Below are 23,838 nucleotides of genomic sequence, written 5' to 3'. Positions count from 1 at the left end.
GAGTTTTACGAAATAAGCAATGCGACAAATGGACGTATAGACAAGTATAGCTTCCCATAAATACAGACAGTCAGATATTACATATTCTTTACAATTATATTATGGTACGTACCCTTTAAAAACGAGTTTCCGTGCTTTAATTTGTTTGCCATGCAGAACAAAGGTATATCTTATTCTTCATGTGCATTTGTTCTTCAAGGTGCTGCTTCGTGTTTTGCAGTTTTGTTTGCACTCTCATCTTGCTTCCCTTTCTTGGATTGGTCAAGCAGTTATTATTTTTTATTATAATAATAAGAAAAGTCACGTATAATGGATACTTAGGTAAAATACATTTATGAATAAATATAATAAATTAATTTTTAATTAGTTAACATTAATAGGTCTTTTTATTATAACTTTTTTATAATTCAATTTTTTTGAGAGTTTAGAATTAGAATTATATATAGATAAAGTTATAACTAGAGCTACAAGCTATGATGTACGGACACTAACACAGACACGGGACACGACACGGAACACGCCGACACACAAATTTTAAAATCTTACATGACACGGTGACAGTATACATATAATATATAAAGTATTTTTTAGATAAACCGTAATGATATTTTAATATTTTATTGATATTAAAATATAAATTAATTTTTTAAATTATTTTTAATACCTTATTTTAATTATATCAAGTATTTAAAATATTTTTTGTTTTAATAAATAATAATATATACTATAGCTAAATTTATTTTAAGAATATATATTAAGAATAAGACCGGACACGCTGACACGTGATGGTATTTAGGTGTGTCCAAGTGTGTCCGGAGAAGAATTTTTTATTTTTTATTGAGACACGGTTTGGACACAGCGTGTCTGTCGTGTTCGAAATGTGTCCGACACGCAGACACGACAACTCAGCAAAGTGTCCGTGCTTCGTAGGCTACAATAAATTGTATGTGAAGATAAGATTTTTTTATTATAATAAATATGATTAATTTTGTGAATTAAAATAGAGATTAATTTTGTCCACAAAAAATTTGTTTGGATGCTATTTTTAAAAAATATATTTTTTAATGATTTTTTTAAAAAGATCTTTTACAAAAATAAAAGTGATTTTATATTTGGATATTTCATGTAAAAAGATATTTTTATATCAATTATATTTGGATAAAATAAGATAAAAATATTTATTTATTTATTTATTATGTGAAAATATCTTTTTTTAAAAAAAAAAATCTTTTAAAAAAAGATGTAAATTGTAACTTATTAAAAAAGTTTTTTTTTTAGTACTTTTATTTTTATTATTAGAAATTTACCAAACATACCAAAAAATACTTATCAAAAAAGTTTTTTTTTTTAGTACTTTTATTTTTACTATTAGAAATTTGTCAAATATACCAAAAAATACTTAAAAATTATTTTTAAAAAATTTATTTAAATATAAAATAATTTTTATCTATTAAAAAAAATCTTTTTAACAAAAATAAAAAAACTAAATACTTTTTTAAAAGTCAATTAAAACTAATCTTTAACGACCCTCAAACAAGCACACAAAAAAAACTTTTTTTATTACTACTAGAAAAAGAATATTTTTTATAACTTGAGTTTGTTTTCTTTAACTGAATATATATCTTTAGAAAAACTAACACAAGTTCAACTATACAAATTGTTTTCAATAACTATGCAAATGTGATCGGTCACTAATGGATAATAATGTAAAACAAATTTATCAGTTATCACGACAAAAGGTGATACCTTCTTTGGTTACCAATATATTATCGATAATAATGTAAAATAAATTTATATTTTTAAATTAATATTATATGAATTTTTTTATTGGTATAACAATGAAAAATTTAAACTTTAGACTTTACGTATAATATAATAATAAATTTCTCATCAAATATATTAATTTTTATTTTTACATATACCAATTTTAATATATAATATATGGCAATCTACTTTTATTAGTTGCGTATTTTAAAATATAATTTCATTTAATGTATTCATTCATTATATCCATAATTATCTTTTTTTTTTAATTTTTGACCCAGAATTCATCTTAATTCAGACATATGCACAAAAAGATACATATTTTATTTCTAGATGGAATTATCTTTCTTCAAATTAAATGTAAAATTTTAAATTCCTTTTCGAGAAAGTAAGGGGAAAAAAAAATTCTAATTTAAGATATTTCATTTGTTTTTTTTTGTTATTAAAAACTTAAAACGATGAGGATTAGTTTGGTTCTAGAGTGTAACCTCCATCTATAAATACATGCGCACCCTTCATATCGTTCTGCTACATGTGACTTCCTCTAGCTTTCTCTCTTTCTCTCTTTCCCTCTTTCTCTCTCTTTATCTTGTTCTCTGAATTTGAGGAAGACGTTGATAAATTTCCTCCTAATCTCGTTGTTTATCTGTGTGAGTGAGTGGTGAGTACACCTAAAGAAGAAGGGTAAGGATCAAAAAGAAGGAGAAGGAGCTAATGGAAGGAGGAGTACACAAGCCTGATGCTTCGGCCTTCCGTGAGTGTTTGTCTCTCTCGTATAAGAATCCTTACGTTCTTCGCCTGGCTTTCTCAGCTGGAATTGGTGGCCTCCTCTTCGGTTACGACACTGGTCAGCACTCACTCTCTCTTCACAACATTATTATATCATTATTACGGTAACTAATTCATTATATTTTAATTATCCTTCTTGCAGGAGTTATTTCGGGGGCTCTTTTGTACATAAGAGATGACTTCAAAGATGTTGATAGGAAAGTTTGGCTTCAGGTACTTATTACTAATCTCTTTTTTTTTTTTAATGGCCTCGCGTGGCATAGTATAACAACAATTCAGAACTAACAAACAACCAAGTCTCACACAAAAAAACAAACAAACAAACCACATGCTTTTTAAGTTTGATATAATTTAACCATCACTTCGGCCAATGCTGCTTAACTTTGCCATCTTGTCCTTCTCAGTCTTCACGAGAACTGATCTTCTCAGTCAATTAATTATCACACTTTTCCTCCCTCTCTGTTTTCACTTTAATTTTTCGTCAATTTGTCGCGAATCCTGATTCCTTTTCTTTTTCTTTTTATTTTTTGACTGCGAATTTTATAATCACGGATTTCTCGCGAAACGTTACAGATCTGTTATTTTTATTTTTGGAAAATATTTTATCTGCTTTGATTTTACGGAGATTTCTCCGGAACGGAATTTATTATTATTTATTTTCTATGTCATTATGTTTTTATTTCCAGAGTGGTATTTATTTAGTTTCTATTATCATCAATTAAAGAATTGCAAAATCGTCACACTAAATATAGAAGATCACATGCCAATTGCATTCATAATTTTTTGTTGTAACATTATTATTGTGCCAATTATTTCTTTCTCATCTGAACGTTAAAGAAATCAGATTCCAGGCCACCAAATTCCTAATTTTTATTATTCATCAATTCCTGGAAAGCATAGTAGCTTGTTACCGTAGATAACAATAGATGGGACCCAAAGAGGCAAAAATTGATAAAAAGGAGCCAATTGCTATTAACTCCACGATTTTTTTTAGGAAAGATATCTCCACACTTTAATTATGAAGATGTCATGTCTTTTTTATATGAACAATTTTTTTTTTAATTCTTTTCAACTAAAGGCATGGTTTGTTCTTTTTCTTTCAATACTTTTTATCAATGATATGTTAAGTGTAACTTATTAATCAATAATCAGTTAGAAAATATTTTCAAGCTTAAGAATTGTTATTTGATAGCTAATGTGTTATGGTTCAAATGATATAGTCTCTCCATACTCATCTGTTTGCTATAAGATAAGATTGATTTTTACCCTCTTTGGTTTGGTTAAAGGATGAAAAGTGATGTTATTGTTAGAATCTCTAATTTATCTGGTGATTGTTTGAATGATTCTTTGAAAATATTTTTTAAAAGAGAAAATATAGGAAACTAATTTTTTGTTAGTTAATATTATTTAAATCGTTTTATTTTTTACAAGATTTAGAGTTTAGATTTTATAATTGATGTTTTAAAATTTAAGATAAACAAAATAATTTTAAAAATATTGATTGATATTAGCCTAAAAAAGTTAGTTCCTAATATTATTTTTTAAAGGAAAAAAACTAAAATTTGTTTTTTTAAGACACCAGTCTACTTGGTTTTTTTTATTCACGGTCTCTACCTCTTGGGAAAGATAATACAAGGCCCAAACACTAAAAGTTATAACACACCGGATTCGATAGTCCAAGGAACGTTTAAACCATTAAGTGTGTTTTTGGATTACGGTTTGCAAACTGAGGTTTGTATAAAATTGATTTTGTAGAATTGATTTTGATCAAAAGTGAGTTAGTATTAACGTGGTTTATGTTTGGTAATTCTTATTCAAAATGGATTATAGTAAACTAAATATTGTTTGGATTACATCATTCAAAATTACTTTTAGATAAAAAATTACAAAAAAGGACATGAATTTAAATAATTATTTTATGTTATCTTATAATTTTATTTTAAATATTTAAATAAATTTTAATATTTTTTTTAGTATTCTCAATATTTTTTAGTACTCTAATAGGATTAATAGAATTATAATACAAAGTTAAAAAATATTCCATACAAAAAGAAATAACAATAACAGTAAAGAACTCATATAAAAAAACAGAAATTTTATAAAAAAATAATAATATACATAAGAGAGTATTAGAAAAAAGTATTATAAAAAAAATAAACATATGAATAATGAAGGACATAATTGGTACATAGAACCTAAAGTTCAATCCAACGTGAAAAGGTAAACGGAAAAGCTAGAATTTTTAGCTTTTGGTAAACTTGGGTTGAAGGCAGAAATCACTTCTGTGTTTACAGCATAAAAATATTGCCAAACATAAAAATGAAGCTTTCAAGAAACTCAAACGAGCTTCTCTCTTCTCCAACGCAAATCCAAACACACCCTAAATGGTCTAGTAACAAACTATGTTTTTTAAATTTTTTAATAAATACTAAATAGTTTGTTTCTAATTATAGTTACAAATTAACTCTCTATATTTTATTTAATTATAAAATTTATTTTTTATTTTATAAATTATTATTTTATTATTTATCTATTATGTTTATTAATAATAAAAAATAAAAACAATAACGAATTAGATCTTCCATATTGTAATAACTTTTTGGCAATTCTAATTGATTAAAAGTTTATCTTTGATCCATTACATCCGTCGAAAATTTTGAAATCGTGTTTCTTAGAAAATCAATCGATTGGATTAACAAAACAATCTATTGGGTAATATGAAAATTTATAAACCATTAGTCAGGGTGCGATTCAAAATTTATAAAAACGATAAAAAATTGAGAACGGAGCGATTTAAAATTCAATCGATTGGATTATCCTACCAATCGATTGAATGAGCATACCAATGGATTGAATTGGAATATATAATTAGTCACGGATAAAATTCAATCCACCTTTATATATAATTTTAATAGCAGCCTTCAATCGATTGAATAATATAAACAATCGAATGAATTATAAAAAAATCCACGTTCTAGTCATCGTTCAATGGATTGAGTAATATGACCAAATCGATTGATTTTTGCGAAAACCATACTGTCTTGCAACTTTCAATCGATTGTTTTGTGGTAACCTAAAGTCCAATTGATTGAGTCGACGACGGATGTAACGAATCAAAGATAAACTTTAATCGATTGGGATCGACAAAAAGTTATTACGATCAATAGAAGATCTAATTCGTTATTGTTTTTGTTTTTTATTATTAATAAATATAATAAATAAATGATAAAATAATCATTTATAAAATAAAAAATAATTTTTATAATTAAATAAAATATATGAGATTAATTTTTAATTAAAATTAAAAACAAACTATTTAGCAGTTATTGAAAAACTTAAAAAACATATTTTATTATGGACCATTTAATGGTCCAAAAATCCTTTGCCAAGTTACAAGTACCTCCTCTAATATTGAATATCAAATTAGGCCCTAAAAACAATTTTTTTTTTCACTTCCAATGTTTTAATCTAAAATATCAAGAGATAATAATAAGGTGTTAGCTCAAAGTGCTGTTAATATTGATTAAAGTGTTAGATTCCTAACATTGTTGTGTTAATTGTAATGTTGTAATGTTGATATATATTTGTTATTAAACAAAATTTCAGGAAGCTGTTGTAAGTACGGCAATAGCTGGAGCAATCATAGGGGCAGCAATTGGTGGATGGATCAACGATAAATATGGAAGAAAAATCGCCATCATGCTTGCAGACTTGCTTTTTTACTTGGCTCTGTAATCATGGCTGCCGCACCCTACTCCGCCATTCTCATCGTAGGCCGAGTTTTTGTTGGTCTCGGTGTTGGTATGGCTTCCATGGCGTCTCCCCTCTATATTTCCGAGGCTTCGCCAACCAAAGTCCGTGGTGCACTTGTCAGTCTTAACAGCTTCCTCATCACCGGCGGCCAATTCCTCTCTTACCTCATTAACTTGGCATTTACCAAGGTTAGATAACATACCACCCATGTGTTATGTTTCTTGTTTTATTAGAAATAATCACAACTATACTATTATTGATTAGGAAACAATTTTCAACTATCAACTTGACATAATTAGGATTTAAGCTGATCTAAAACATATTTTGTGACTTGATTCAGGCACCAGGGACATGGAGGTGGATGCTTGGAGTGGCAGCAGCACCTGCCTTAATTCAATTGGTGCTAATGTTTTTTCTTCCTGAATCACCCCGCTGGCTCTACCGAAAGGGGAAGGAAGATAAAGCAAAGGAGACTCTAGTCAGGGTTTATCAAGAAAAGAGTCTGGTTGATGCAGAGGTACAAGCCTTGAAGGAATCAGTTGAGTTGGAAGAGAAGGAAGCTGCAAACTCAGAAAAGATAAGCATAATGAAGATGCTGAAAACAAAAACTGTTAGGAGGGCTCTGTATGCAGGAGTTGGACTCCAATTCTTCCAGCAGTTTACGGGAATAAACACTGTAATGTACTATAGTCCCACTATTGTTCAGCTTGCCGGCTTTGCATCCAACCGGACTGCAATGCTTCTGTCCCTCATCACCTCCGGCCTCAACGCCTTTGGTTCCATCCTCAGTATTTACTTTGTGGACAAGGCCGGCCGTAAGAAGCTCGCCTTGATCAGTTTGTGTGGCGTTGCTATATCTCTCGCCATCCTTACCGCCACCTTCCGCCACACCGAGACTCATTCTCCCATGATCAGTGCATTAGATACTTCCCATTTCAGTAACAACACTTGCACTGCTTTCTCCAAAGCTGCAAACCCTGCTGTATGGGATTGCACGGCATGCCTCAAGGTGGATTGTGGTTTTTGTGCTTCATCTAGCAAGGTAAGTTAGACCGTACTGGTTCTCCAACTCACTCTGTTTTTGTAGTAGTACTAAACATAAAGAATAACTTGATGATGCAGTTGATGCCTGGAGCATGTTTGAACCCAAATGACATAACAAAGAAGCTGTGCCAGAATGATCACAGAGCATGGTACACAAGGGGATGTCCTAGCAACCTTGGCTGGCTTGCTCTCCTTAGTCTTGCTCTCTACATCATATTCTTCTCGCCCGGGATGGGAACCGTTCCTTGGGTTATCAACTCTGAGATTTATCCTCTCAGGTACAGAGGAATTTGCGGAGGAATTGCCTCTACCACCGTTTGGGTTTCCAATCTTGTGGTTTCACAGTCCTTCCTCTCTCTCACAAAGGCTATTGGCACAGCTTGGACATTCATGCTCTTTGGAATTGTCGCCGTTGTGGGATTTTTCTACGTCGCCATCGTGGTTCCTGAAACCAAAGGAGTTCCAATTGAGGAAGTTGAAAATATGCTGGAAGACAGAGCTCTGCACTTCAGGTTTTGGGAGAAGAAAACTGCTCCCCCAAACAAGCAGTAAACTAGTAATAAAGTTATTATCTGTCTTTTTTAGATTTTAAAACTCTTTTAGTTTGTCTAGGGAATGGTTAAGTGCGTCTTCTTTTTAATTGCTACTACTACCTTTTTTTTTTTGGGGGGGTATAAAATAGTTTGCATTTTAAACTTGTAAATTGTAATACGTGTGTGGAATTTAAAGTTATTCTACTATGTTATCAATGTTCAAGTAAGTTAACTAAATATTTTACGGACTCGGTAGTTTATTATTTATTTATAGCTAATTTTATGGTGTTTAAATTACCTAAATTAATTTTTTTTAAAATAAATATTTAAAATTTATTAAATATTAACTAGTTATTTATGTTGACAAATTAAATACTATTTAAAAGGCACTATAACATTCTCCTTTTATGTATTTGAATGTTGTAGTCTTTATTGCTATTTGGTTCGTCATTATGTAGAGGAGAAATTCATGTTGAGCCTGAATCTTATAGTGAAATTTGTCATCGAAGCTGTAACAAAGTGACTTGATTCATGCAGAGGTTGGGAATAATTATGTTTTTTTTTTTAACAAATTTCTTTTGGATTTTTTACAGCAATTCTTGAAGAAAAAAAATGTTAACTTTAGTCAGTTTTGTTATTGGTTAATGGGCTAAAAAATTAATTGGATTAAATTGGACCTTATTGTAAAATTTTTGAAAGGTATAATGTTAGGAATGTTGTAAAATAAAATAAGGAAGAGATAACAAATATAAAATATAAAAATATAATTAAATAACTCTAGTAGTAATATTCACTAAAATTACTATATTAATATAATAGATATAATTAATATGTTTAATAATATTATAATAAAGTATATAAGAGAGAGAATAGTATGAAAGAGAGAGTAAAAAATGTTTGATATTTTTATTGTTGTATAAAATACATCTGACGATGCCTTCTATTTATACAGGTAAGATGCTTTTATTTTCAACTCTCATTTATTTAAATTCATCCTTGAAAAGTGATTCTTTCATTGTTAACCGCCCAAGTCATAAATGGGCATCCATGTATTTGATCTTATCATAACACTCTCCTTTACTAAAGAAAAATTTAGTGAGAAAAAACTTTAGTAAAGGAAAAAAAGTACAATATCCTTTGTGATGTGACTGCCTCATTAAAAACTTTGTCAAGAAAAATCCAATGGAAAAAAATCTGACCAAGGAAAAAAGAGTACAGTTTCCCCCTCTTATCGTCATCATTTAATGTCTCAAAATCGGCGCATCCCAATCTCATGTACCAATCTTTTAAAGGAGGATTTTGGGAGTGACTGTGAATAAATATGCCAGCTTGTCACTTGAGCTGATCTGTTGGACATCAATTGTTCCTTGATTTTGAAGATCACGAGTGAAGAATTTGAGAGAAATATGCTTTGTTCTATCGCCTTTGATATATCCACCCTTAAGTTGAGCAATGCATGCTGTATTATCTTCAAACATGACAGTTGGAGCTATCTTATGATCAATTAATCCACATGATGACATAATATATTGGATCAAACTCCTTAACCAAAAACATTCGCAACTTGCTTCATGAATCACTAGTATTTTGGCATGATTAGAGAATGTTGCAGCAATCGTCTGTTTCGTGGACCTCCATGATATAGTTGTACCACCATATGTGAACAGGTATTCTGTTTGAGATCTCCCGAAGTATCCAACATCTGCATAGCCAACTAGTTGTGACTTGGATCCATATGGATAAAACAATTCCATATCAACCGTTCCATGAAGATATCAAAAGATTTGTTTGATTCTACTCCAATGTCTTCTGGTTGTAGAGGAACTATATCTTACTAGTAAATTCACAGCAAATGATATATCAGGCCGTGTATTATTAGCAAGGTACATTAGTGCTCTAATGACACTAAGATATGGTACTTTAGGACTAAGGATATCTTCATTTTCTTCTTTAGGACGGAATTGATCATTTTCCACATCCAAAGATCTTACAATCATTGGGGTACTCAAGGGATGTGACTTATCCATATAAATCTTTTCAAGATCTTCTCTGTGTATGCTGTTTGATGTATAAAGATCTCATTTTTTATATGCTCGATCTGCAGGTCAAGACAAAATTTTGTCCTTCCAAGATCTTTCATCTCAAACTCTTCTTTTAGAATTTTTATAATTGTTAGAATCTCTTCATGAGTCCCAATGATATTTAAATCATCAACGTACACAACAATTATAATGAATCCAGATGCAGATTTCTTTATGAAAATACATTGACAGATATCATCGTTCTTGAATCCATTTTTGGCCAGATATTCAGTAAGACGATTATACCACATTTGTCCAGATTGCTTCAGACCATATAAAGATCTTTGCAATTTGACTGAGTATAACCCTTGCGAATATTCATTGGATGGTTTAGATATCTTTAGTCCTTCAGGGACTTTCATATAGATATCACAATCTAATGAGCCGTATAAATAGGTTGTTACCACATCCATTAAATGCATATGCAGTTTATGATATGCAGATAAACTGACCAAATAACGCAATGTTATCGCATCCACTACAGGGGAATACGTTTCTTCATAATCTATACCAGGTCTCTGTGAAAAACCTTGTGCTACAAGTCGAGCTTTGTAGCGTACAACTTTATTTTTCTCATTTCGTTTTCTCACAACCCATCGGTATCCAACAGGTTTTACATCTTCTGGTGTACGAACTATAGGTCCAAAGACATCACGTTTTGTAAGTGAGTCTAACTCAGCCTTCATGGCTTCTTTCCATTTTGGCAAATCATTCATTTGTCGACATTCTTCGACTGATCTTGACTCAAGATCCTTACTTACAAGTATGATATTTAATGCCACATTATATGCAAATATTTTATTGATAGTTGTCTTATTCCAATCCCATTTCTCTCCTGTAAAGACATAATTTATCGAGATCTCGTCATTTTCACAAATTTCAGGTACCTGAACGTCTTCTAGCGTTAAAATTATATTAGAATTGTGAACAACTGCAGGTGTCTTTACTATGTCTTTTTCAACAAGAATAGTATTTACCTCTTTTCTCTTTCGAGGATTTTTGTCTTTGGAACCGACAGGCCTGCCACGCTTCTGGCGTGTATTTGCTTCGGTGGCAATTTGTCCAACTGGGACATCAATTCGAATTGGAGCATTTTCCGCTGGTATATAAGACTTGGTTATCCTCTTTGTATTGGAAAATGCATCAGGTAATTCATTTGCTATTCTTTGCAAATGTATAATCTTTTGAACTTCTAGTTCACATTGCTCTGATCAAGGATATAAATGCATCAAGGATGATGTATTCTAATTAAGTTTCTTTTCAGGAAGCTTATTCTCTCCCTCTAATGTTAGAAATTTTAATTCATCAAAATGACAATCCACAAACCGGGATTTAAATACATCTCCAGTTTGTATCTCAAGATACCTCACTATAGAGGGAGAATCATATCCAACATATATCCCCAATTTTCTTTGGGGTTCCATTTTGGTGCGATTAGGTGGTGCAGTGGAAACATATATCGCATATCTAAATATTCTTAAATGAAAAATATTTGGCTGCTGGCCAAAAGTTAATTGCATAGGAGAGAACTGATGGTAACTCGTTGGCCTCAAACGAATAAGTGTTGGGGCATGTAAAATAGCATGCCCCCAAACCGAGGTTGGGATATTTGTTCTTATAAGTAAGGGTCTAGCAATTAATTGGAGGCGTTTAATAAGTGATTCTGCTAACCCATTTTGTGTGTAAACATAAGCTACTGGATGTTCAACACTTATTCCATTAGCCATACAATAAGTATCAAAAGCTTGGGAAGTAAATTCACCAGCATTATCAAGACGAATTGCTTTGATTGGATTTTTAGAAATTGTGCTTTTAATCGAATAATTTGAGCCAGTAATCTCGCAAACGCCAAGTTACGAGAAGAAAATAAGCACACATGTGACCATCTCGAAGATGCGTCTATTAGGATCATAAAATATCTAAAAGATCCACATAGTGGATGAATAGGTCCACATATATCGCCTTGAATCCTTTCTAGGAATTCAGGGGACTCAAATCCAATTTTTACTGATGATAACCTTAAACTTAACTTTCCTTGAGAACATGTAGCACAACAAAATTTACTAGATTTAAGAATCTTCTGGTTCTTTAGTGAATGTCCATGGGAGTTTTCAATAATTCTCCGCATCATGGTTGTCCCGGATGACCCAATCGGTCGTGCCAAGTTATGAATTCATTTGGGCTAGTAAACTTCTGGTTTACAGTGACATGTGATTCAATTGCACTAATCTTGGTATAATATAACCCATATGAAAGTGAGGGCAACTTTTCTAATATAACATTTTTATTTGAGTCATGAGTTGTGATACATAAGTACTCATGACTTCCCTCATTCATAGTCTCAATATGATATCCATTTCGGCGAATATTTTAAAAGCTCAACAAGTTTTTTAGAGACTTGGTAGACAATAGTGCATTATTTATTATGAATTTTGTTCCTCCGAGAAACAAAATTATAGCTCTTCCGAAGCCTTCAATCACATTGCCTGAGACAATAATAGTATTAACATATTCTTCTTTTGGCACAAGATGGGTAAAATATATATCACTTTTGAGAATGGTGTGCGAACTTGCACTATCCGCAAAGCATACATCTTCATTATTATTATTTATCTTATAAAATAACTAAATAAATAAGGAAGAGGTAACAAATAATACTAATAAAATGAGTAGTATGCACAGTTAAATTGAATTCTTGATTAGAATTATTTTTTTAAGAAACACTGCACATAATGTCATATACTAAAATTTTATTTTAAAATTTGACACATTTAATGATTTCAAAATTCGTAAACATTAATATTTCATTATTTATATACATCATATTTGAAACTTAAATACATAGAAAATAAAACTTAACAATAAGTTCTTTACATTATTTATTTACATGGATACTTAATAATCCCACATATTAAACTATTCCATCATTGATCAAATGACCAATATTTCCTTCAAGATCCTCAAAAAAATCAGATATATCATAATGAGTAGTGGAATTTTCAGCATCATTTGAAACAAAATTCGTTTTCTTTCCTTTGTCGTCCTTTTTCAAAGATACTTGATAAAGATCGACTAGGTGCCTTGGTGTACGACAGGTACGCGACCAATGGCCCTTTCCACCACAACGGAAACACTTATCCTTTGTTGATTTATTTTGCCCAATATTTCTTTCTTTATCCCACTTCTGGTGAGATACTCTCTTTTGAACATACTTCCTTTTCCTTCCATAATTTTTTTTGTTGCCAAAATCTTGCCACATTTACCTCATCTGGGGTAATGATTTGCCGCATTTACTTCGAAAAATGGGGCTGCGCCAGCTGGGCACGCTTCGTGATTCTTTAAGAGCAACTCATTGTTCCGTTCAACAACAAGAAGGCAAGAAATTAACTCAGAATATTTTTTAAATAATTTTTCTCGATACTGCTGCTGCAGGAGCACATTCAAAACGTGGAAGGTCGAGAAAATTTTCTCTAACATATCATTATCAGATATCTTTTTCCCACATAATTTCATTCGTGAGGTGATTCGAAACATTGCCGAATTATATTCATTAATGGATTTAAAATCCTGTAAACGCAAGTGCGTCTATTCATATCGGGTTTGAGGAAGTATCACCGTCTTTTGATGATTATACCTTTCTTCAAGGTCTCTCCAAATATCTGCAGGATCTTTTAACGTGAGATATTCATTTTTCAATCATTCGTCAAGATGACGACGAAGAAAAATTATGACTTTGGCTTTATCTTTTTGGAATACATTATTTCCAGCCTTAATGGTATCTCCAAGATCCATTGAATCAAGATGGATTTCAGCATCTAATATCCATGATAAATAGTTGTTTCCAGATATATCGAGAGTATTGAATTCAAGATGAGAGAGTTTCGACATAATGAAAATTTGTTACCTGAATCTTCCTAAAAATTTGATCAGAGTTTCGTGCTAATAACGTGTTGTAAAATAACTAAATAAATAAGGAAGAGGTAACAAATATAAAATATAGAAATATAATTAGATAGTTCTAATAGTAATATTCACTAGAATTACTATATCAATATAATAGATATAATTAATATATTTAATAATATTATAATAAAGTATATAAGAGAGAAATAGTATGAAAGAGAAAATGAAAAATGTTTGATATTTTTATTGTTGTGTAAAATGTACGTGACGATATCTTCTATTTATACAGGTAGGGTGCTTTTATTTTTAACTCTCATTTATTTTATTTAAATTTATCCTTAAAAAGTGATTCTTTTATTGTTAACTACCAAAATCATAAATGGACATCCATGTATTTGGTCTTATCATAACAAGAAAATTAATTTTTTTAGTCTAACATTAGTCAATAATGCGTGGTTACTGGTTACTACTAACAATCAGCACAACAAATTACAAGTTGACACATCACAAAGGGTTGTCAATCTGGCTAGGGTTCAGTTTACATATTAAGCTATTATTTTGAATTCAAGGGTGCAAGCTATAAGTAAAGAAGAAACACTAATTTATCATATTGGATCTTTATATTTCAAAGGACAGATACAAGAAATAAGGGAAAGTCTAGGAACAGAAAATCTGGTCAGCACTTAGCTAGTAAATAGAAAATGAGTGATTCTTTATCTTTAGATAAAATCTTACACTATTAAATATATTATTGATGACTAATTGATGGCTACAACTCAAAATCTGCTGGCGCCTAGTACTCCTCGTATATCCAAACACAATTAATCAATCACTAATAAAAGAAACGAAAGAAATGGTAGGCAAACTGTGGAACACAAAAGATTATATCCTCATTATTGAAGGCATATTATATATGTAATAATGGCAGTCAGCCTCAACAGCTTCCTCATCACCGGCTTTAAAAGTTGAAGAGGAGTCCGGCAGATGTTGAAAATAAGAGCAGTGAGGAGAGGGCTCTATACAGCTGGCTGGTTTTGCCTCCAATCTGTGCGAAGCCAGGGCATGTTTGAAAATACATTGCACTTCACGCACATAGGGATGTGGGGCTGGCGCTCTACATCTTGTTCTCCTGGTTTTGGTTTTCATAAATCCAAACAAACATGGTTTGGTCATAGTTTAGACTTTAGTGTTAAAGGGAAGATTTTCTTTTATTCTTTTGAGGCGGTTCTCCACTTGTCCTCTATACCATAGTTATCAGAACCGATCCGACAATCGACCCGGTCAGGTTACTAGATTACTGAATCACTGATTCAACCGGTGGATCACAAGTTCAACCGGTTGACCTGATCATAATTAATTAATTATATAAAATTTAATTTTTTATATCAAATTAACTTATTTTCTAATTCATTAATTAATTAGTATCTATTACATTATTTAAATATATGTTAAAAAATATTAGTATTAATAGATGTTATATAATGATCAAAAACAAAAATATATCATTGATTAATAAAATTTTTTTTTATCTTTTTTAATTTAAAGATATTTAATAAAGTTTAATTTTTATTTTAATAATTATATATAATTAAAAAATAAATATTTTTTAAAAAAGTAAGTATAAAATAAAAAATAAAATAAATTAATATGAATACTATTTATTAGAATAAAAAGATAAAAAATATCTTAAATTTACATGACAAAAAGAATTAATACACAAGTGATTAATTAGGATATGTCTAATAGTTTGTAATAATTGTAATATATTTATTAAAACACACCATATAACACAGAGAAAATTTGTCCTAGTGGTTGCAAGGGCTCTTTTGCAACTTAAATGACTCAAGTTCAAACCCCAACAGTAGTGTATATTCTCAATGTGATACTGACATCAGCGGTTGACCCGTTTCGGTTCGAATCTCAATTTAGACCGAATTTTCGGTTCAAATGTTAATTCGAATCGATTTAAGGTTCGATTTATCATTCGGTCGAACTGGCCGATCCGGATTTGATAACTATGCTCTCTGTACATTGTCATTCTCATCCAGGTTGCTCCCATAATGTTTAATTGTTTATCAATCAATAGGGTCTATAGGATATTTTATTATAGTAATTAGTGTATATTTTTTATTTTCATTCATAAGATGAATCCTAACATAGTCAAGCAATTACTTTAAATAAAGGAAAGAAAATTCCAATCAAATATAAGTTCATCGAATATTACATTCATTTATAGATTACAGTACTAACAATTTTTAGACGAAGGATGCTTTTTTGTTTTCGGAAGATTCCCGGCCCTTTACTTGGTTTAGTTTTTCCAGTTTTATTTCATTTTGGACAACATTGGAAATTGGGCTTGATCCACTAAGTTTCAGTGAAGAATAACCTAGTATGATTTGATCAGGGTGGGCCAAGATACTTCCCTCCCTACCTAAATTTATGAAATTCAAATGATTTTCTTTTTGGTATTAAAATTCAAATGATTTAAAAGAGTTCACATTCTACAAAGAATGAATGTGTAGGCTCTGAGACAGAGAGGCAGAAAAGAAGTACTAGTTTACTTTAGGGGATACAAGACAAATAGGTAGATTACATGGTAGATATGTCGTAGGCCAGACGAATAATACTGGACCTACATTCATCAAGAACAGCTCATCCCCAATTCAATCATTTGAAAAATAATAATGTCACCCACGAGGTTTCTATTTTCTCACACCATCTCCATTACTATTTTCTATTGTTCATTCATCAGTCTCAGGTTTTCCTACTAGTCCTACCATGCTCATTGCTCAATAACGTTTTTTCAATTTTCTTTTCTTTTTTTTAAGGCACTGTTAGAAGCGGTGGAAAAGTTCGTTATAGAAGAACTATATTTGGATGTGTAGCTATAGGAATCACTGTCCACATAGTTCCTCTTTTAGGCCCAACATTCAAAATCATGTGAATGGAAGCCTGGCCCACTTAACTATACCTCTACACCCTCATAAATGGGCCTTACTGGGGGGTAATAATTTTTACCCTTACCCTTTATTTATTTATTTTCCCTAGTACAACGCCAGAACAGAAAACTTATTACATCACATCACATCCCACCAGTGTACATGATCTTTTTTTTTAAGGAAATACTGATTTGTAATTTCTTGTTTGTGTACGGGTGTTTGCATATATATATACAGTAGCATTGCATTGGAGAATCATTAGTTAGAGAAGTGGAATCTTACGAAGAAACAGAAACCATGATAACGTGAAGCAGTATTCAATATTCATGCTGTGATAGCGTTATTGTACCTATGGCTTAGGTCAATTGCAACTGGGTTTCCTTCAATTCCTTGACTTGTCTTAATTTTGACCCTATAAAGTGTTCTTATGCTACCCCTATTCTTCCCTCATCTAACTGACCAAGTGTTCAACGCTAATAACTGTTTGTGCCCGTCTTTTGCTTCATCAATTTGAAAATGACCCATCCATACACAATTTAATCTTTATGTTTTTAAGAAATTTATAACAAATAGTCCACACTACTTTTTCAATGCAAACAAAAGGGAAAAACAAACGAAAATTAAGGATTATTAGTATTTGATTAAGAAAAATGTTAAGGGGCCAGCAATTTTGGTGTTTTGTAATCATTAATTGATCATCAATAGTATTTTTAATGGTGTGACATTATATCTAATGGTGAAAAATCACTCATTTTTATTTTGATGGTTAAGTACTGGCCAAAAAACATAAAAGTTACTGATCCTCTAGACTTTTTCATTGATTAATTACTTACTAATTTAAATTATGGTACGAGATTCAAGTCGAGGCCTCTAGAAATTGGATAAACATTTTTTTTTCTGACAGAGAAATTGGATAAACTTAGGAAAGCAAGATAAAGCATGAATTGGTTTCGAGCTTTTTGAGTCAACTTTCATTTGCATGCGGCCTGCTATCTTTCATTCACATACGGCTTTCTAGCATATTCCAACTACGATAGAAATCTTTTTGATTGCTTGTGGCTCCTTCATTCTTAAGTCAACTATCTTTCTCATTTTGGAAATTAATTATTTCACCTTTTTAATACAAAAATAATTAATTCGTGGAGAGTGGAGACAGAGAACAACATGGTTAAGAAACCTGTCTACTTTCAAATCATGACTTTCTTCTTTGGACTGTAAATATTATTTTAGATTTTTATGATGATTGGAAAATTACAAATTGGATGATTGATTCATTTGAACATTTCTTTTTAGGATCTAGTTGCATCGTAAGGTTTCTGATTGGAGAATTTTGCTTTGCCCCTTCACTTTCAAAACTCACACGAAATAATAAATGAATTTAGCTAATGCGCTAAAAACATATTTTAAGGTTACAACTTGAAAATTTTTAATGTATTTATTAAAAAAATAATTTAAAAAGTTTTACTCATAATATTTTATCATGTACTCTTAAATCATATATCTATAATAAATAAATTATGTTCTCTAAGAACACATATTAAGATTATAAAATAACATTTTTTATTAAAAATATGAAAAATTTAAATTTTTAATGTATTTATTTTGTATTTATTAAACGAAAATATTTAAAATTTTTACTAATAATAAACTTATCATATACTTTTAAAACACATATTAACTAAATCTCAAATAAATTATTTATTTATAATAATTAAGATAATCCAGTCTTATTATACTCTCTTTTTCTTATTAACTAACAAAAAATATATATCATGAGACGAATATTTTTTATTGATATTAGTCAATATTTTATTTTTTTATTATTAAAATTTAATATTTATAATTTAATATCTTTAGTTTAAAGTTAGCTAAATATTGATAAAATATAATAATTTTTATTAGTTATATACTCTTAACAAACATAAAACCTTTATGCTGGTGTTTAATACATTACAACAGATTTCAAATATATATATACTAGTAAAAGATTCGTGCAATGCACAAATAAATTAAAAGATTCTAAATATATATATACTAGCTATGTTACGGTATAAAATAATCGGAACAATATAAAAATTAATTTTATACACTAAAAATTTAACCATTAAATCGATTATTAAATTTTGTGCTTTATTTAGTAAAAAAGAATATGAAAACCCTAAAAGGCTAAAACTAAAAAACGAATGAAGTTAAGGAAACTAACCCCCTTCTTTCTTCTCCCAATTCGTACACTCTGTGAGAGTGAGACTTCTGAAGGAAATTAAAAGTACAAAACCCTAGTCCCTCATTGCCGCCGCTGTCTCAAGCTCTTCAGCGCCGACTTCGAGTAATTTTAGTGATTTCTTTGTAGCATGCAAAGAAGGAAGACAATAAAAATCCATTACAGTCTGAAAATGTTTGTTGTAACTCGTGCTAACAAGAAAGGAAAGACTGATTCGGAAACACAAGATACGATTGTGAGTTGTTTAGTTTCTTAGAAATGTACACTAAAAAAAATATGTAAATCTTTTTTTTTTCAGCATATGCGCACATGAACTTATTTCAATTTTACTTGTGTGTAATAGGATCATCTTCAAAATTTGAAGTAAGCTGGATACAGTGATGATGAAACACTTCAAACGGTTTTTGGAAAGGAGAGATATGGTAGGGTTCGTTTCTATGGTCGATTAGTCACAAAATTCTCTCTTAAAAAGGATAACCAAATCCAACAAATGCAACAACAACATACTGAAGTGGTTTCAACTATGGAGAAAAATCAAAATAACTTAACTTTCAAGTTGGATGGTTTAACAAATTTGATCAAAACGTTGTTGCAACAAGTTAATCCTGGTATGAGTGCAGAACAAGTGCAAGTAATGATAGAAGCTGCCCAACAATCTCTGCCTGACGCAAGTAGTGCACCAAATGATGCGCGGCGAAGCATTCCTCCTTCATTGGGATCGAACCATGTGTCAAAAGATATGGAAGTAAGTACTTTTAAAATTAGTAGTTAAATTAATAGTGGCTGATTGCTGTTGATGTTAAATTTATTGTTGATTTATTGGCCTTAAGCGAATCTACAATAGAATCTAGCTTGTTAGCAGAAGGTTGCTAGTTCTTATTATACTTAGTATGTCCTTTTTATGTGGCTCAAAACCCTAGCAAATGCTCCTGTTATTTAGTGGTTGAAATTTTCACGTTGGTTGACTTATTAAACTTGTGTTCCATATTCATTACTCAACTGTACTGCATGCATCATCAAAAACATTTTTGTTTTGTTCTAACATGTTTATTTCTTTTGCTAGCAGGAGGACATGATGTGAAGAAAATATGTTCTATACAAATATAAGATGGGATGGGTCTTATAATGATTTTGGTTATCTAAATTTATTATTTTGATGTGTTCTTTACTTTTTGATAAGAGACTTTATCTGATATTACATGTAATGGATAAATTACACCCTATTTTGATTAGTGTTGTAATGGATATCTAGTTTTTAATGAAACTTTTTTGTTTTACATTTATTGAATCTCTCATTCTTAGATTTATTTTGTGATTATCATCATTTTGGGATGTGATTATGCTTTAAAAAAAATCTCATAAAATAAAACAGGCTATGGTCACGGTAAAAACTGTGACCATAGATAAGCTATGGCCACGGTGAAAACCGTGACTATAAATAAACCTATGATCAAGGCGAAAAATCGTGTCCATAGACAAGGCTATGGTCACAGTTTTAAGGAGGGGTGACCATAGATAAGCTATAGCCACGGTGAAAACCGTGAACATAGATAAGGCTATGGTCACGGTATAATGAGGGGTGACTATAGAAGCTATGGTCACGATTTTAGGTGGGGTGACCATAGAGGCTATGGTCACAGCCAAAACTGTGACCATAGATAAGGCTATAGTCACGATTTTCGGGAGGAGTGACCATAGAGGTTCTGGTCACGGTTTTGACCGTGACCATAGATATGGCTATGGTCACGGTTTTGGGGAGGAGTGGCCATAGAGGTTATGGTCACGGTTAAGGTTATGGTCACGATTTTAAGCGGGGTGACCATAGATGCTATAGTCATGGTGAAAACTCGTGACCATAGATTAGGCTATGGTCACAGTTTTTACACGTGACCATAGATTAACATATGGTCACGGTAAAAAAAATGTGGCCTAAAGTACCAGAATTTGAACACTAAAACCGTGACCATAGAAACCGTGATTATAGATAAAAAAAACCGTGACCATAGATCTATGGCCACGACATAATAGGCCACGGTGAAAAAACCGTGACCATAGGTCAAAAATCGTGACCATAGACCTATGGTCACCCTTTTCACTAGTTATGGTCATGGTACCGTGACCATAGGCCTTTTTTTTGTAGTGAGTTCTTTGGTCAACAGTGAGCTACTGAATAGGAATTCTTGACCTGAGGGAAGCAACTAAGGCTACTTTTTCTGGTCCAACTACAATAGGTCTGAAAAGAAAAAGAATATGCCGGCCACTCAGGAATGAAACCAAGATATACATGCATATAAAGGTATGGTTGCATTTTTCGGGATGAAGTAATGTACTCATTTTCATTGGCTTCAGATGCTAAATATGAGTCTAGTATGAGTTCATCACAATCGTCGATGCTTGAGGTGCCGTAGTATTTAAGCATGCTTTCCTGAACAAGTGAGCAAGAAATGTTGTATTACACTGAAGCTATAAGCAACTCATAACCCCCAAACACTTATTATCAAGTTTGATGGCATGTAAAGAATCAAAGCAAGATGCATTCTGTGCAATTAAGCATGAGACAACCAGCAAGAAGCATTTAGAATTAGCATACTATGGTGAAAAGAAAAGTAATAATGAATGTGAAGAACGATATACCCTTTCATTTTGAATATTTCCATATTCAAACGGGTCGAAGACATCATAATGAGTATCATATTTCTGAAGAACCTCATACCTTAGTATATTGAATGTCTGCACTACAGCAACAATGGCATCACTGGGTTACTCATACATAAATAGAACAGTTATCCCTGTGATGGAAGATTCTCAGACAGATTAAAAAGAAAAGACATACTTCTCCATGGCTAGTGGGTATCATTGTAACCTTAGAAATTTTCTTTTCAGTGAAGTCTAGTACACCATATTTGTCTTCTTATGGGCTCGAACTGTTGACAGTTAAAAGTTAGCACTCAACTTAACTATGGTAATATAAAACTATCATGTGACACCATTATCTTTTTTTTTTTTTCTGCACATAATGTAAGGTCCAAAAATACATGATAAAGAGTACCTTCTTCTAGTGCCTTTTGTGCTGTCAACAGTTTCTCCTTCCCTAATGCCAATTTGGACGGTTCCAATTTAGGCTTTTCCATTTCAATTATTTTTTCGCCCACACCTGCAGTTGTGAAAATCGGAAAGTAAACTATCCTTGATCGCCAACTGAAAATCTGAACAAAAATAACAAAGACTCTTCCTTCTGAGATCGAAAATGTAATATGAAACTCAAAAATAACAAATCCAAAAACACTTAAATTAAATGAATCGAAAAGCCTTGCATACCTACCCTAAAAAGAAGAAAGCACTAAATTACCTCTTTGGTTTATTAGGGTCTTTGATACCTTTTCACTTTCTAGTTTTTCCGTAGCCTTTGAAGACCACCATTCCTTTTTTATTCCCAGCAAGCCTGACAACACCATACAAAAATCACCAAATAGTACACAAGACTACAAATATCTAACACCTTAAATTTCAAATAAACTCGTTATCATCACGTACAGTTTTTACATCTTAGCGCTGAAAAACCCTAATCCCTAATTATTTCATCCACTTTACTTTAATACATGAGTGAGGTAAAAAAAAACACCAGTTACCTACAACAGAACAACAACCCACGCTACTTACTCGGATTGGTTTTGTTCAAATCGCCTTTTCCAATTTGCGACTTTTGCGACATCAGCTGCAACCAAAGAAAGTAGGTTGGTTTTCTTGGCGTTAAATTGAATGAAACAACGAAATGAAGAAATAGTGACGATTGAAAACAAAATACGAACCAGATTGTCGAACACGGAGTTGAGAACATAAGGTTTCTTAGAAACAACGAGAGAGACCACCACACTCAGAGAACTAGACATCCGTTCTTTTCTCTCACAATCCACTCCCAGAAATCGAATCTCATATCTGGAAACCCTAACCTATCACCACGACAGCCCTTCACATTGAGATACTCAGAGACAGGCAAATTGCAAACGACCCACAGAGACCTGTAATTTAAAGAACAAGAACGCACAGGACTCAGAGACAGAAGATTTAGACCAGACGAAGAGAGTAACCTATCGAGGAGGGAATAAAGGGAATAAGGGAGCTAGAGTTTCTCGAAATTGCGAAAGAGGAAATGAGTGCGTGAAATAAAGGGGAGATAATAGAAGGAGAAAATGAGGCGATATCAAACACGTATATGTTACTTCTAGTTTATTATTATTATTTTTTTAATTCCAAATGAATATGATTAGTATATTAGTATATATGCATAGCAGTTTATACCGTTAAACGATTTTCTTTATTAGGAGTTTCAATTCAAATTAAACAATTAGATTAAAGTTTCTTTCAATCGGTTTCGCTTGCAATATTTTACATCAATGATGGAGACATGGAGTTTTCGAACTTTTAAAATTTTGGTTTAACGAATGTTTTGATAATTAACTATAATCTGAGAGTCCATATTATATAATAATATGAGTATTCAAACATTTAAATTAAATAATCAGTTTCAACTTCTACTGTTTTATAATCGATATACAAATATTACTTAATACTTTTATTGATGCTGATGGCATGTAGATTCCCTTAAAGTAGAGTAGCTTTGATCACCTCCGAAATATACAAGCCGAATTATTATTGCTTATTTGCTTCCTCAAATTCCTTTAATAGAGGGCATTTGCATGTGATCAATTAGTATTAGGGCTGCACACGGATCGTATCGGATCGGATATAACCTAATTAGTATAGTATTTTATTCTTTTACCCCCTTTTTTTTGGGTACTGGCCTTAAAATA

The 23,838-nt window shown here is 31.4% G+C and overlaps 1 protein-coding gene and 1 pseudogene across 16 annotated transcripts; one reads left to right on the top strand and one right to left on the bottom strand.

Annotated features, from left to right (window-relative positions):
* The first annotated feature begins 2,236 nt into the window (after window positions 1–2,236).
* On the top strand, window positions 2,237–8,120 carry LOC112734774 (probable inositol transporter 2; annotated as a pseudogene).
* A 10,691-nt stretch (window positions 8,121–18,811) lies between these two features.
* Window positions 18,812–23,232, bottom strand: LOC112734773 (uncharacterized). 16 transcript variants are annotated; one of them, XM_072233718.1, is made up of 8 exons: window positions 22,837–23,232; window positions 22,688–22,742; window positions 22,377–22,469; window positions 22,077–22,233; window positions 21,861–21,951; window positions 21,662–21,757; window positions 21,358–21,452; window positions 18,812–19,734 (listed from the first exon to the last, which is right to left on the bottom strand). In XM_072233718.1, the coding sequence occupies exons 5-8, from the start codon at window positions 21,882–21,884 to the stop codon at window positions 19,593–19,595; spliced, it is 357 nt and encodes a 118-aa protein (XP_072089819.1). In that variant the 5' UTR covers window positions 21,885–21,951; window positions 22,077–22,233; window positions 22,377–22,469; window positions 22,688–22,742; window positions 22,837–23,232; the 3' UTR covers window positions 18,812–19,592. The 16 variants fall into 16 exon arrangements, 5 of the variants coding, with proteins under 5 accessions (XP_072089819.1, XP_072089820.1, XP_029147674.1 ...); XR_011880478.1 differs by having other exon boundaries at window positions 18,866–19,734; window positions 21,741–21,757; window positions 22,405–22,469; XR_011880483.1 differs by having other exon boundaries at window positions 18,866–19,734; window positions 21,741–21,951.
* Between the last annotated feature and the right edge of the window lie 606 nt (window positions 23,233–23,838).

Source organism: Arachis hypogaea, chromosome 3, assembly GCF_003086295.3.
Source record: "Arachis hypogaea cultivar Tifrunner chromosome 3, arahy.Tifrunner.gnm2.J5K5, whole genome shotgun sequence".
Lineage (NCBI taxonomy): Eukaryota > Viridiplantae > Streptophyta > Magnoliopsida > Fabales > Fabaceae > Arachis > Arachis hypogaea.
The sequence above is the reverse complement of the archived record's forward strand: the minus strand, read 5'-3'. Positions and strand labels throughout refer to the sequence as shown.

Excerpts from the sequence above, each read along its gene's own strand:
- LOC112734773 (XM_029291841.2), bottom strand. The coding sequence starts at position 22,917 with ATGTCTAGTTCTCTGAGTGTGGTGGTCTCTCTCGTTGTTTCTAAGAAA. Across the intron at positions 22,743-22,836 it reads ACTCCGTGTTCGACAATCTG|CTGATGTCGCAAAAGTCGCA; the intron begins GTTCGTATTTTG and ends CTTTGGTTGCAG. Across the intron at positions 22,470-22,687 it reads TTTGAACAAAACCAATCCGA|GCTTGCTGGGAATAAAAAAG; the intron begins GTAAGTAGCGTG and ends TGGTGTTGTCAG.